At 36.3% G+C, this 13721-nt stretch overlaps 1 protein-coding gene across 1 annotated transcript in view; it reads left to right on the top strand.

Annotated features, from left to right (window-relative positions):
- LOC138331644 (acyl-CoA dehydrogenase family member 10-like) overlaps positions 1-13632 on the top strand; it is a 32658-nt gene extending 19026 nt beyond the window's left edge. Inside the window, 8 exon segments of the mRNA XM_069279368.1 lie at positions 330-470; positions 1412-1549; positions 1877-1967; positions 2510-2668; positions 3143-3315; positions 4320-4463; positions 6313-6390; positions 11683-13632. Coding sequence (XP_069135469.1) covers positions 330-470; positions 1412-1549; positions 1877-1967; positions 2510-2668; positions 3143-3315; positions 4320-4463; positions 6313-6390; positions 11683-11838 — 1080 coding nt within the window. The 3' untranslated portion in view covers positions 11839-13632.
- Positions 13633-13721: the final 89 nt, after the last annotated feature.

Below are 13721 nucleotides of genomic sequence, written 5' to 3'. Positions count from 1 at the left end.
ATAGAATGTATTATAAGAATAAGACAATATTATTGACTTTGTGTACTAACTGCATTCAGTGGTAAAATAGGTCATGGTACTTATAGATAAGGTCAAGGTCATTGAATATTATAAAATAAAATTTATTTTTTTTCATTGAAAATAAGTACTTTTGAATGATTAATTGAAGGTGAAAATGCAATTGTATTAAAAGTTACAGATAATTAAAAGGAGGTTATCCATCAATCTTAGTCAGCAACTCTAACATTTATACAGAAACAAAAGGTACCGTACTTAAATTTAATGTCTATGAAATACAAATAAAATTTATATCTATTTGTGAATTACAGGCAAAAGCTAAGGCCCAAGGATTATGGAATCTGTTTTTGCCATTAGAGTCGGACCCAGACCGTAAGTACGGTGCAGGTCTGACTAATCTTCAATACGCCTTCATGGCAGAGGAGATGGGGAAATGTATGTGGGCCTCGGAGGTGAGTGTATATCAGATAAAAAGATATGTAAAATTGTCTTTGTGGAGAAAAAATGTATAAATGAATACAAAAAATACAAAGCACTTTTTCTCCATCAAAGACAAAGGGAGTTGCTATTCAATATGTCACAAACTCTACCAGTTTCTTCCCTCTTTTAGACTTGAATTGGACACTTACATCTGGGCCTTCAAAACTGATTTGTTACATGTATATACTGTATTTCACTGCAAATAAGATCTCTCCCATAAATAAGAGCTCCCACATATTTTGACAAATTTCCAGAATTTAGAGAGGTAGACTGAAAATAACACACTCACCCCCAACTTGTTTTGCATTTGATTTGAAATATGCTCCACCACTGATGAATGGTGCCTTTTATCTATCAAACACAAGGAGCAGATGAGTTCGTGTTTTTCTTCAGTTACAAAAGTTACTTATTTTACACCATTACCATCATTGAAAAGTTTGAGCTTATTTAAAAAATAATTACTTACGTCCCAAAAAACATCCATGGCACTATAGCCTTTATAGAATAAAATACTGGTTGTGCATGTACCAAAAGCAAAATAAATTATTTTATATGTATTTTTGTTTAATTAAACATGTACATGTATATACATGATTAAACATCAGTTGTTGTCAAATGATGGGTATCGTTTATGCCCTCTTGGCGATGGAGCATTATTTCCATGAGTACTCTCTATTCTATATCATCAATACATGTACCAAAAGGAAAATAAATTATTTTACATGTATTTTTGTGTTAATTAAACATGGAGCATTATTTCCATGCTATATCGTCAATACATGTACCAAAAGGAAAATAAATTATATTATATATATTTTTGTGTTAATTAAACATGGAACATTTTTTCCATGCTATATGGTCAATACATTTACCATCCTAACATTTTTAGCCGTGTGATGTAAACCTATTTCAGGCATTCAACTGTTCCGCCCCAGACACCGGTAACATGGAGACGCTGGTGAAGTATGGTACTGAGGAACAGAAACAACAATGGCTGATACCGCTCCTCAACGGGGAAATCAGGTCCTGTTTCGGCATGACGGAACCACAGGTTAATAATTATACCTTATTTCTGCTATTACCGGAACTTTGACCCACTTATCGTGTTTATACTCTGTGGCACATGAAATCAGTCCCTAAAATCAGACAAGTGATCCTTTTCTTAAAGGGATTATTGAGAATTTCTTTATTGCATGTGACAAATGTTTGTGGGTATATTCTATCATGTGATTTTATTGAATTTTGTGAGTAGAAATATTTGTGGTTGCTAGGCCTATTACAAACCAAATTTGGTGTTTTTGTGTCCGTAGTTCAATAGAAACACAATATGAAAGTACAGAATATATTTCATGTTCTTCATTATAATGATGTCTTGAAGGTGGCGTCATCGGATGCGACAAACATTGAGGCGTCCATAGAGAGAATGTCGGACCATTATCTCATCAACGGCCATAAGTGGTGGACGTCAGGTAAGTAACATACAAGCAGCAGGTCTCTTTTCCAATTAAGTAAGGATCTTTTCACTTTTAAATAATTTGGAAAGAAGAGAATTTCCAGGAGTAGACTGGCCCATATCCGGTCTATAAGAGCTCCTAGAAAAAGCCCTGACAATAGACTTTGTGTTGCTCTCTTGTTTTAGGAAGATTTCAATGTAATTGTGATTATGAAACTATAGGGGCCATGGTGCCTGAGTGGTCAATTAAAAAGATCTCCCGTCATATTTTCTTAAGCCCTTCACCTCTGGGTCGCGAGTTAGAATCCTTTGCCGGACAGTTACCAGGCACTGACTGCAGGTCGGTGGTTTTGCTCCGGGTACTCAGGCTTTCCTCAACTAGCTAACCTGGCACGTCCTTACATGACCCTGGCAACATTTAACATATAAAATTAAACGAAATTATATGTATATGCTGCTTTATTGTCACAGACAACACATTCACTCAAATCAAAGTCTTTTTGGTTATTGAGAGCTATGCTCTTCTGGTAACAGTACAAATTGTCTGACTTTTGACAGGTGCCCTCCACCCTAAATGTAAGCTGTGTATCTTCATGGGTAAGACAGACAAGGGAGAAAGTATTCACAGGCAACAGAGTATGATACTTGTACCTATGGATGCTCCTGGCGTGAAAATCATCAGACCGCTCTCCGTCTTTGGATTCATGGATGAACCAGGTAGGCCCATTATACCTTTTGAATGATTATCATACATTTAAATTAATATGCATGCTGATAAAAAAATAGTCTAATTTGATGAGTTGGTTATCAGAAATGATCATAACAAACCATTCTAGCATAGCAATCACTTATAACAATCAATAAATATCAACTTGATTAATACAGAATTTAAACAACTTTGATTCTGTTCATAAATGCACCACCTTTCTACGTGTAAATTTTGACAATAATTAATGTATTGAATCTGTCAACACATGACTGACTACTCATATTTGACCCAACAAGCACCCTAGTCGATGTACGTCTTAAAGTTCAATTACTTTGCTTTGCTTTCTTCCTGCAATTATTTTATAAAAGTGAAAATACAGTAAAATGCACCCAGGATGTTAATTGTAGCCTCTATATATTTACTGAAATAATTAGAACCTTTACTTTATAACTACAATAAGAATGTATATGACAATCACACAGCTGGCCATGCTGAGGTGATCTTTGAGAATGTGAAGGTACCACTTACCAACATCCTACTGGGAGAGGGCCGAGGGTTCGAGATCGCCCAAGGTCGTCTGGGTCCTGGCAGGATCCATCACTGTATGAGGCTTATTGGCAACGCTGAGAGGGCAATGGAGCTCATGGTCAAAAGGGTGAGTAAACTGAGGGCAATGGAGCTCATTGTCAAATGGGTGAGTAAACCGAGGGCATTGTAGCTCATGATCAAATGGGCGAGTAAACCGAGGGCAATGGAGCTCATGATCAAACGGGGTAGTAAACCGAGGGCAATGGAGCTCATGATCAAACGGGTTAGTAAACCGAGGGTAATAGAGCTCATGATCAAACGGGTTAGTAAACCGAGGGTAATAGAGCTCATGATCAAACGGGTGAGTAGATTGACTTAAATATAGTGAAAGTATATATATATTCAGGCAAACATGCAATGACATGGGTAAGTAATGCAGCTTATTGCAAAGGTGAGAGGTCAAGGTAAAACAGCAAGGTAAATTCACTCATCTCTGACAGTAGAATAACTTTGATGTGACAGTAAAGTGACTGAAATTGGTAAGTGTCGAAATAAAATTTGAAACCAAATTAACTTGTATTATTAGCTCACCTGGACCGAAGGGCTGGTGACCTTATGTCATGGCGTGGCGCTGTCATACATCTGTTGTCCTTCAAATTTGCACTAAAATCCCTAGTAGTCATGAATGGCTTAATGGAATTTGACCAAATTTGATCTGAAGCTTCCTTGGTACAAAGGGAACCAATCTTTTATAAATGGTGGGCCTGAGAGGTGGGCAGGGCTCAGTAGGGGATATAAAGCAAATTTAAAATCCTTCTGTAGAAATGAATGGATTTAGTTCTAATTTGGTCTGAAACTTCCTTGGGTGAAGGGGAACCAATTTTATATAAACGGTGAGTGTGGTCCCCCAGGGGCCTGAGGGATGGGGCCAAATATTTGGAATGTAGCAAATTCTTTAAAATCCTTCTGCAGAAATGAATAGATTAAGTTCAAATCTAAAGCTTTCAAGTTGGTAACTTGTTTCTCGGCCTGGAACAGGTGAGCGATACCGGCCAATTAGGCCTCTTGCACTTGATAAAAAATATTTTCTTCAAAGTACCTTAAGTAACCTTTATGAGTTCCTTTTAACAGACCCAGGAACGCATAGCCTTCGGTAAGCCCCTTGCTGCCCAGGGTACGATTCAGGCTGACGTTGCCCAGTCAAGGATCGAGATTGAACAGGCAAGATTGCTGACACTGAGGGCTGCTTATATGATGGACAACTTCGGAAACAAGGTGTGTTATACAGTCTTAGACTAGCAAATTTGCATTGGTTTAATTTCATACACTTTTATTTGATTTTACATTGATTTAGAAAATAATTGAAAGCAAACTATACAACAAGATTTCAACCTCAAAACAGTAAATAATACAGAAAAATTTAAGTAATTTAAAAACTTTAAATCAGTATGGTATGATTTTAAACAGTGCATATTAATATTCCCCTATACAATTGTTTCTATATAAACTCTATTGACAAAAATGCCAATAAATGAAGTATAACAAAACAGTTATCACTGTATACTGTTCAACAGATATTATGGATTTATATAGCAATGACTCAGTTATTTCATTACATACAACAAAAATACAGATGAGGGCTAAGTAATTAAGGTGTTTCAACATATTGCCACAAGTTCTCCACCTCTTGGTTGCTATTTACACAGGTCAAAATTTTATTATTTGCGACCAATGAAGTGGTCTTATTAAGCAGGTGGTCTTTATACAGAGGTGGCCGGTAAAGCAGGTTTAACTGTACTTACGAAAGATTCATCTTACTTTTGGTTGTGTCAGTAATGTACAGTGGACCCTCGATAATCCGAACACTTCCGTTCCCAGCCTAAACCGTCCGGATTCCGGACTGCCGAATTCCATGTTCTTAGTCAATTAAATTGACACGTACGAGTTACTCCCCTTGTGACCTTGTAATCGATGACAGGCTTTTATGTAATATACGTGTAGTACAATTAATACTTCGTTTGTTATGTTTTATAGGTATTTTTTATATTATTACTTTAAGATTATTAAATAAACGTTTTTCTTTATCAAAATACGAAACCTAAAGCCATAGTTAATTGTATACTATGTATGCATATATAGCTACGTATCCCATTCTTGATCTGTCGTACGACAAATTACCTAACCAAGGATCAATATCATCAACGTTCTTTGCTTAAAAAAACTATGATAAAAAATAGTTGTGAACATTTTAGGAACTTACATAATTGTTATTTTGTATAATGGTTGTTTTTAATGACAATTTCTACAAGTCTTTGCTTTCTGACTTACAGACGTATGTAACAATCATGCGCCCGTTCACGTCTAACTTCGTACACAATATGTCATACACGTGTAAATGGCATGTGCCGTATATATGTAGCATTTATATCTTATACCACAGACGATGAATTCGAAATAGATTCACATACATGTAAAGTTCTTATCAATTTTGTGAGTATGTTATCTCACTTAATTGTAGCGATATATTCTGCATGCGAAACCAAACCATTAAGTTATCTACAGCATGCGTACCTGTACCCAAGCTCTAACTGCATGTTTAAAAGCGTGTGGCTAAAAACATATTGCGTATCTCAATTACAACACTGAAGTTTGATCTCCCATAGAAAACCAATGAACCGTTACATGACTGCATGTACCCGTGTGAAAGGTGTTCAGGTAAACGCCCGTGGCTTTGACCTGGCAGCCGTCGTTATGACAACACACTCAGTGTCGAGTGATAGTATGTATTGTACACATGACTGTAGCTGGCCTTGGATTTTCTCGGCATGTGTCGACAACAAATTGTCCGGATTATTGCGGGAATTTATTAACGAAAATTAAATTCTGTTCCCAAAATGGGGTTCCGGATTCGGAATACGAATTTCCGGACTAGTGAGTATAAATAACATTACGGATATCCGTTCCCTGAAATTTCCGTCCGGATTGTGAGTTTTCCGGACTATCGGCGTCCGGATTATCGCGGGCCCACTGTATAAGTGTTGGTGACAGGTGATATCAGTGACATGTTATTAGTAAATGATAAATGCAGAAATTTTTAATGAGTGATGTTTCATATCATTTACAGGTAGCTGCTCCAGACATATCCATGATTAAGGTTGCAGCCCCAAATATGGCATCGAGAGTGGTAGACCGCGCTATACAGGTAAGTGTATCTATACCGTTGGGGCATTATATAGCTACATTAACAGCTATCTGAGGTGGAACGCGCTATACAGGTAAGTGTATATCTACACCGTTGGGGCATTATATAGCTACGTTAACAGCTATCTGAGGTGGACCGCGCTATACAGGTAAGTGTATATCTACACTGTTGGAGCATTATATAGCTACGTCAACAGTTATCTGAGGTGGACCGCGCTATACAGGTAAGTGTATATCTACACCGTTGAGACATTATATAGCTACGTTAACAGCTATCTAATTAAAATACAGATCCTTATCCCCACTCCGTTTCAAAGAGGATCCGACAACATCCCAATTGGGGTCATGTTCTTGTGAACTTTGAGATTAGCCAATCAAATTTCTACTTCCAAGTTTCTGAATGGGGATGAAGTATTTTGCAGAACTGTCAGAATTTCTGTGTATGTAGTCATTATGCCCATAGAGCCAAAGATGGCTACCCATCAGCATTCAAAATTAACGCCTGTCCGTCTGCCCGTGACCGGCAATTTTATAGTTGGGCAGATAGAGGATTAGTCCGCTAAACCTGCCTATATTATTAGGCTTTTTTTTTTTTTTTTTTTTGCCTAATATATAGTCAGCTCGCGGTACCTCTTAAAAATGTGAAATCGTAGGCCAGATTTGGCCTACGCTACGTCAGCGGCATATTTCTAATATATCGTCCATGCAATGCCAGGAAAACGTACACATACCTTTATATTGGGATCTTATGTACTCCTTTGCCCCCATGTTACATCCCATTTATGAAATTAAACAACTGTGTACAATGAAATACTTCCGAGACCCTTCTATTTCACACATTTGTAATGGCCGCGCCGTATACACATTTAGTAGAGCAAAACGGCAGCCAATCAACTTCGCTTCCGGTTTTATTTTTAAATATCCACGTGTAGTTGAAAGATAAACAAAATTCTACCGTGTATATGCTACATGTATATGCAACGTGAATATCGCGAAAGTTATGCGGTACCAGCAATAGTCGTATTCAATTTGAATATTTGACAACATGTCGTGTATGTCGACCATGATTTTATTTTAAAAACTCTAACTGGCTAGCATTTTGTTTATCTTTCAACTACACGTGGTTTTTAAAAAATAAAACCGGAAGCGAAGTTGATTGGCTGCCGTTTTGCTCTACTAAATGTGTATACGGCGGCCATTACAAATGTGTGAAATAGAAGGGTCTCGGAAGTATTTCATTGTACACAGTTGTTTAATTTCATAAATGGGATGTAACATGGGGGCAAAGGAGTACATAAGATCCCAATATAAAGGTATGTGTACGTTTTCCCTGCATTGCATGGACGATATATTAGAAATATGCCGCTGACGTAGCGTAGGCCAAATCTGGCCTACGATTTCACATTTTTAAGAGGTACCGCGAGCTGACTATATATTAGGCAAAAAAAAAAAAAAAAAAAAAAAAAGCCTAATAATATAGGCAATTTTATAGTTGGGCAGATAGAGGATACACAAAACAAACATAGCAGTAGAAAGGTTGAAGATCACACTGTACAAACAAATTTTCGTAAAATTCTGGTTTCCAGTCAACTTTGTTGAGAGCTCGTGATACTAATCCAGATATGCGAATATATTTTGTTAGTAAAACTATTACTTTGCTAGTAATTATATAAGCTACAAGCTAAGATGAATTTTAATTTGTAAGGACCAGTAACTTTCAGTCAGGACTAGTAAATTTTAGGGTAAGGGGGTCCTTAGGACCAGCTGGAAAATATCCTTAAGGGAGAACATTGCTACACATACTGTATGTCAACTATATATGATGAAATGTTGTTTGCAATTGATATAGTCAGATAGAGAAAATGCATTTGAACTAAAGTGCAGTGAGGTCATCAGAATATGAACCCAAATTTGATGTCGTCAGACCCTCTAATGAAATGAAGTGAGATGAAGGATATGTATTTTTTTGCTCACCATCATCAGATGATGGGCTATTCAAATCACCTTTCGTCCGTGGTCCGTCCGTCCGTCCTTCCATCCGTCTGTTAACATTTCTTGTTATCGCTTTTTCTCAGAAAGTGCTGAAGAGATTTTTCTCAAATTTCATATGTAGGTTCCCCTAGGGCCCTAGTTATGCATATTGCATTTTGGGACCAATAAGTGAACAAGGTGGTTGCAAGTTAGCCATCTTGGATTTTGATAGTTAAAGTTTGTTATCGCTATTTCCATTGTCAGACGTAGATCATTCTTTGGTGAGCGCCAAGATCTCTCTGGGATCTCTTGTAATTATATAGGGTTAACAGTTAATAGTTCAACAGCTTGCACCGACATTGACTGAATAACCATATACATTTGAAAATTGTCAATAGACAGTTCTATTGTGATATGAAACAATCAGTTTGAGGGGTTGATGAAAGGTGAGAATTCATGTCACAGCTATTGATGTTGACAATGACTGGATGAAATAATTTTTGAAAAGACAAAAAATTCTCAGAAAACTGTAAATATAAGGGATAACTTCTGACCTTGTTGAGGTTGTAGGGGATAATAATAATTGAGCCTAGCTTGTGTGTAAATTGTATGTATATGCCTTTGCATGGATAACATAATTTACATATTGTGCACAATAATAATTTCCCCTTCAGTTACCTCAGCAAAGTGAATAGTTATTCCTTCATATAAGTATTGCTACCACCACTATCATATCAACCTTCCTTCACTGCATTTGTGTAGCTTTCCTATTCACATACACTCAGATCTATATATAGACACACTACTGCTATCTAGTGGAGCAAGTAAATAGGTTAGATCTTATAATTCTTATTATCCCTAATACCCCAGGGGTTACTATCACTCTAGTTATATCCACTACTGGACTATGTCATGGCAACTGAAGGCTGTACATGTGTGTGTGAAAACAACAGGTGAGAAAGGTAGTTTGGTTCAAGAATCAGATAACGGTATACAGTTGTTGACTTGGATTGAGGGCAACAGATGATTTGTTGGACCGGAAGAGGGTCCAACAAATCATCTGATGCCTGAAAACCCAGTCATTAATTGTTTTGTTATACCCATTGACTAAAAACAATGCATTGACGTCATGACTTGTAGGTGTGACGTCACTTCGGTCCAACAGCACATTTAACAGTCAATTTTACTGATAACAGTTCTTTGGACCGCTAGACGGAACAGTTCATTCATTGGCATATTTTCAGTAGAGTTTACATAGAAACTGTTCTATAGGGGTATAACAATTAATACACACTGTAGTTGACTGTGTGGCTTTGGACTCGGGCGTCACAGTCTCTGTAATCTTCAAAGAATGACTTTGTAGGCCTGTGATGGTCAGTTTTTTTCTCCTGAAGCACCTTCAGTTTTGTTACGACGTAGTCGAGTGTTGGATAGTACATGTACGACAATGATAGTAACCTTTGGAGTATTGAGACTCCAAGGATAAACTTTATATGCCCTATCATAACTCCAGCAGACAATTTTTTAATGAATAGTTTCCTATAATATCAATTATTGATATTTTGTTTTTACTCTTTATATTCTGTATAAAGTGTTATCTTTATGCTATCCTCAAGTTTTCACATATTAAATTTGTATTCCATATCCTGTGACAGCAGACATATTATCTCCCTTGTTGCCCCTTTCAGTCGTTTGGGGGCGCTGGTCTAGACGACCTCCCTCCCCCTCGCCAGTATGTTTGCTTGGTCCCGTATCCTGAGGCTGGCCGATGGACCAGATGAAGTCCACAGACGAGCTATAGCCAGATTTGAATACAAGAAATCCAAGCTTTGATTCTACACCGCAGGTCTGATTCACCGCCTGTTGTCTGCTGTTTTACACTTTTATTCCATGATAGCTTCCCAAGTCCCAGTTTCATGAACATCCCTAACTCTAAGGAATTCCTTATTAAGTTAAACTTCCCCATTAAAACCATAAAAAAACTTAAGGAAAAAAATCTTATGTTAGGGAGCCTTCCTTAAAATCTGTAATGCTATTACTACTGAGAGTTTTAAGTTAGGGGATTTCTTAATTTTAAGGAAAGTTTATGAAACTGGGCGCAGTTGTTAGTTGTTATAGTAGACATTGCAAGTTAAGATTGTCCCGTTTAGATGATTATATCAAAATAACACAATAAAAAATGCATGTTGATATAAAAATTAAGTCTAAAAAGTTCTCCAATTGTTTGTAGTTGCCTACAATATTTTTCCTTGACTAAGTAGAAATAACTGAAATATAATGTTAATGAAATGTTTATGATCACCATAGTGGACTGAAGTATTAATGTAAATTTCTCATAAGTCAATTCATTTAATTATTTATCTTTGAAAATATCTCTTTTCAATAACTCTTTTTAACTTGCAATGAATGTTTTTATGCTGTTTCTCAAACAATTCATTTTTTTAAGTACACAGTACGTATTCAGCTCTACAACATACTGTATAATTGTTAAACTTTTGTGGGTGTTTAATTTTATGATTATGGTTTGGATTTTTTATTCACAGAAATTAATTTTCATGAATCACGTTTTATATTTAATTTTTGTAGCCTTCTTTGAAAGCATCATTCACTTGACAGGGTGTGATTTGTAATTAAAACCCATGATTTATGAAAAAAAATTATGAGGTACCAGTTTAATTTTCACAAATTTTGGGAAATCCGTGAATTTAGTGAAATTAAAACCCTCACATATATTAGCAACTATACATTATGTAACTTTGCATAAAAATCTTACATCACCTATATAATGCTGCTTTGTAATTATTTTTTATTAACTAGAATTATTATACTTAATATAACCAGTATATCGACAAAATTAAGTGATTGACAGTCAGTGCCTGGAGTATTTCCCAAAATGAGAGAACAATGAGATAAACCAAGAAGAAAACCATTTTTGACTGTTTACTTTTTACCTTGATGCTGTTGTGATGGCAGTCCTTGTATACCGTTTGGGGGTGTCCAGTCGAGTGGTAAAGATGTTCTGACATAATACCACAAGCCTTCCATCTCTGGGTCGCTCGAATCCCAAATGAGGCAGTTGCCAGATACTGACCGCTGGTTGGTGGTCCTTCTCTGGGGACTTTGACTTTCCTCCACCATCTAAACCTGGCACATCCTTAAATGACCCTGGCTGTTAATACCACATTAAACTAATCAAAAGAAAAGAACTCATTCGGTTTGGTATCTAGGTGATGAGAGCAGGAATCCCATAAGTTATAACATCCGCTAGTACTAGTGTATGTGCGGCGTTAGGTCTACAACCTAAATTCTTTCTATTTAACAGACATATGGAGGAGCCGGGTTAAGCAACGACTTCCCTCTGGCTGTGATGTACGCACACATTCGAACATTACGTATCGCTGACGGCCCTGACGAGGTCCACAGACGATCCATCGCCAGGATGGAATATCGACGAGCTGGCAAAGTCAACAAGTTGTAAGATTGAATTTCAACGCGCTAGCAAAGTCAACAACTTGTAAAATCAGAAATTTGAATATCAAGTTTTCTGTATGACAATTTTGCAAAAAGACTTTCATTTATGGAATATATTATGATTAGTAGGGTTTTTTTGGTTGTTTTTTTTTCTTTCCAATTTTATATTATCATAAAGTTTCAGAAAAAATCACCAGTATTACTTGTGTGATGTTAATTGTATTTTGTATGAATGATATTTGTAAGTGTATTATTACATGTATTAAGTTTTTTTTACTGATAAATCTGCATTTTATGATCATGTTATTTCGAGTTACAGTACTGAACAACATGAAATATCTGTTGTGTAGAAATGTTTGGTTGTTTTTGCAATTGAACCAAGAATATATTAAAACCACATATTTGGTTCATATGTTACTGGTATCACTGTCCTATATTGGGGTTGTGGTGGCTGAGTGGTTAAGATGATCCGACATATTATCACAAACCCTCCACTTCTGGGTCGTAAGATCAAATCTCATGTGGGGCATGCAGTTGCCAGGTACTGTACTGACTGCTGGTTGTTGGATTTTCTCAGGGTACTCCAGTTTTCCTTCTCCATCACACCTGGCATGTCCTTACATGACCCTGGATGTTAATAGGACATAAAACTAAACAAACCAAACTGTCCTATATTATAAGAAAGCTCCGATAACCATGAGATTAAAGGGACAATTCATTCTACGAGAACATTAAAATTTGTATATATATCGGAAAAACCCCAGTTCTAATGGAAATTAGATCAGTCGGTTTTACTGTGATATGTCAGAAAATCCCATGGTGGTGAAATGCGTGTGAAATGTTCAAACTCAATCGCTGTCCGCCATTACACATTGTGGTCGAATATCTTGTATGCCGAACCCAGTCCCTTGCTCGTAGAGTAATGCTACTTTTGTCTAGAACAGCTCAAATCGCTCTGACAGACGTGTGTTTACCTTATTAGGTAAATTGTCTTGCCTAAAAAATCATTATATCACCTCCACAGTGGTTATGTAGTTCATTTGTTTAACGTGCATGACTTTGGCTCGGATATTGGTACAGCGTACATATTGTACCTGCTTAATCGTATTGATCAACGATTTGTAATTACAACGGTATCAATTAAAATACTAATTAATGACGTGGAATTTGTCAATATCTTATGTTATATGTTTCATAAGAAATGTAGAACAATACATTTATGCCATATTTTGCTTCTTGGTTATGTAAAAGAATTAGCGTGAGTGAATTGTCCCTTTAAGTACCCACCATAATTTCATGTTATACAGTATACTATTTGTCTGTTAATCTGGGTGTGACCTTTAATTTGGAGTGATTGTAAATCTATAGCCTGTGATAATCATGTAATTGGTGCAACTGTGTATATTTAGTATACTCATTACTGTGGGTATGTATAATGGTATCTTATACTGGAAAATGAAAGATAGCTGCATCAGAATAATGAGTGTGTGAATGTGGCCATTTTTAGACTTAATTATGATGTTAAAACATTTGTCTATTGTGGCTCTCCAAAGATTGTTACCATAGATACCTGATCACAATGGACTTCATCGATTAAAACTGTGTGAAATATAGAATTGTGGAATTTAATCATAATGAAATGTTACATTTTATATTTGCTTATTTATACATAATGAACATTATTCAATTGGTTGCACTTTTTGTGCCATTTTTTGATAAGTGGCTGATCATGCATACATGTACCTAGGTATGCAGTTTATATTTATATTAAGAATCAGAGGCAATAAATGTGATAAATTAATATACAAGAGTTGGCTTTTAATTGAGCGATATATTTACTATGGCTATCAGTAAAATTACAAACACAATCTAAACCATGTTGTTTGGATA

The sequence above is a fragment of the Argopecten irradians genome, chromosome 9, assembly GCF_041381155.1.
Source record: "Argopecten irradians isolate NY chromosome 9, Ai_NY, whole genome shotgun sequence".
Classification (NCBI taxonomy): Eukaryota; Metazoa; Mollusca; class Bivalvia; order Pectinida; family Pectinidae; genus Argopecten; species Argopecten irradians.
The sequence above is the reverse complement of the archived record's forward strand: the minus strand, read 5'-3'. Positions and strand labels throughout refer to the sequence as shown.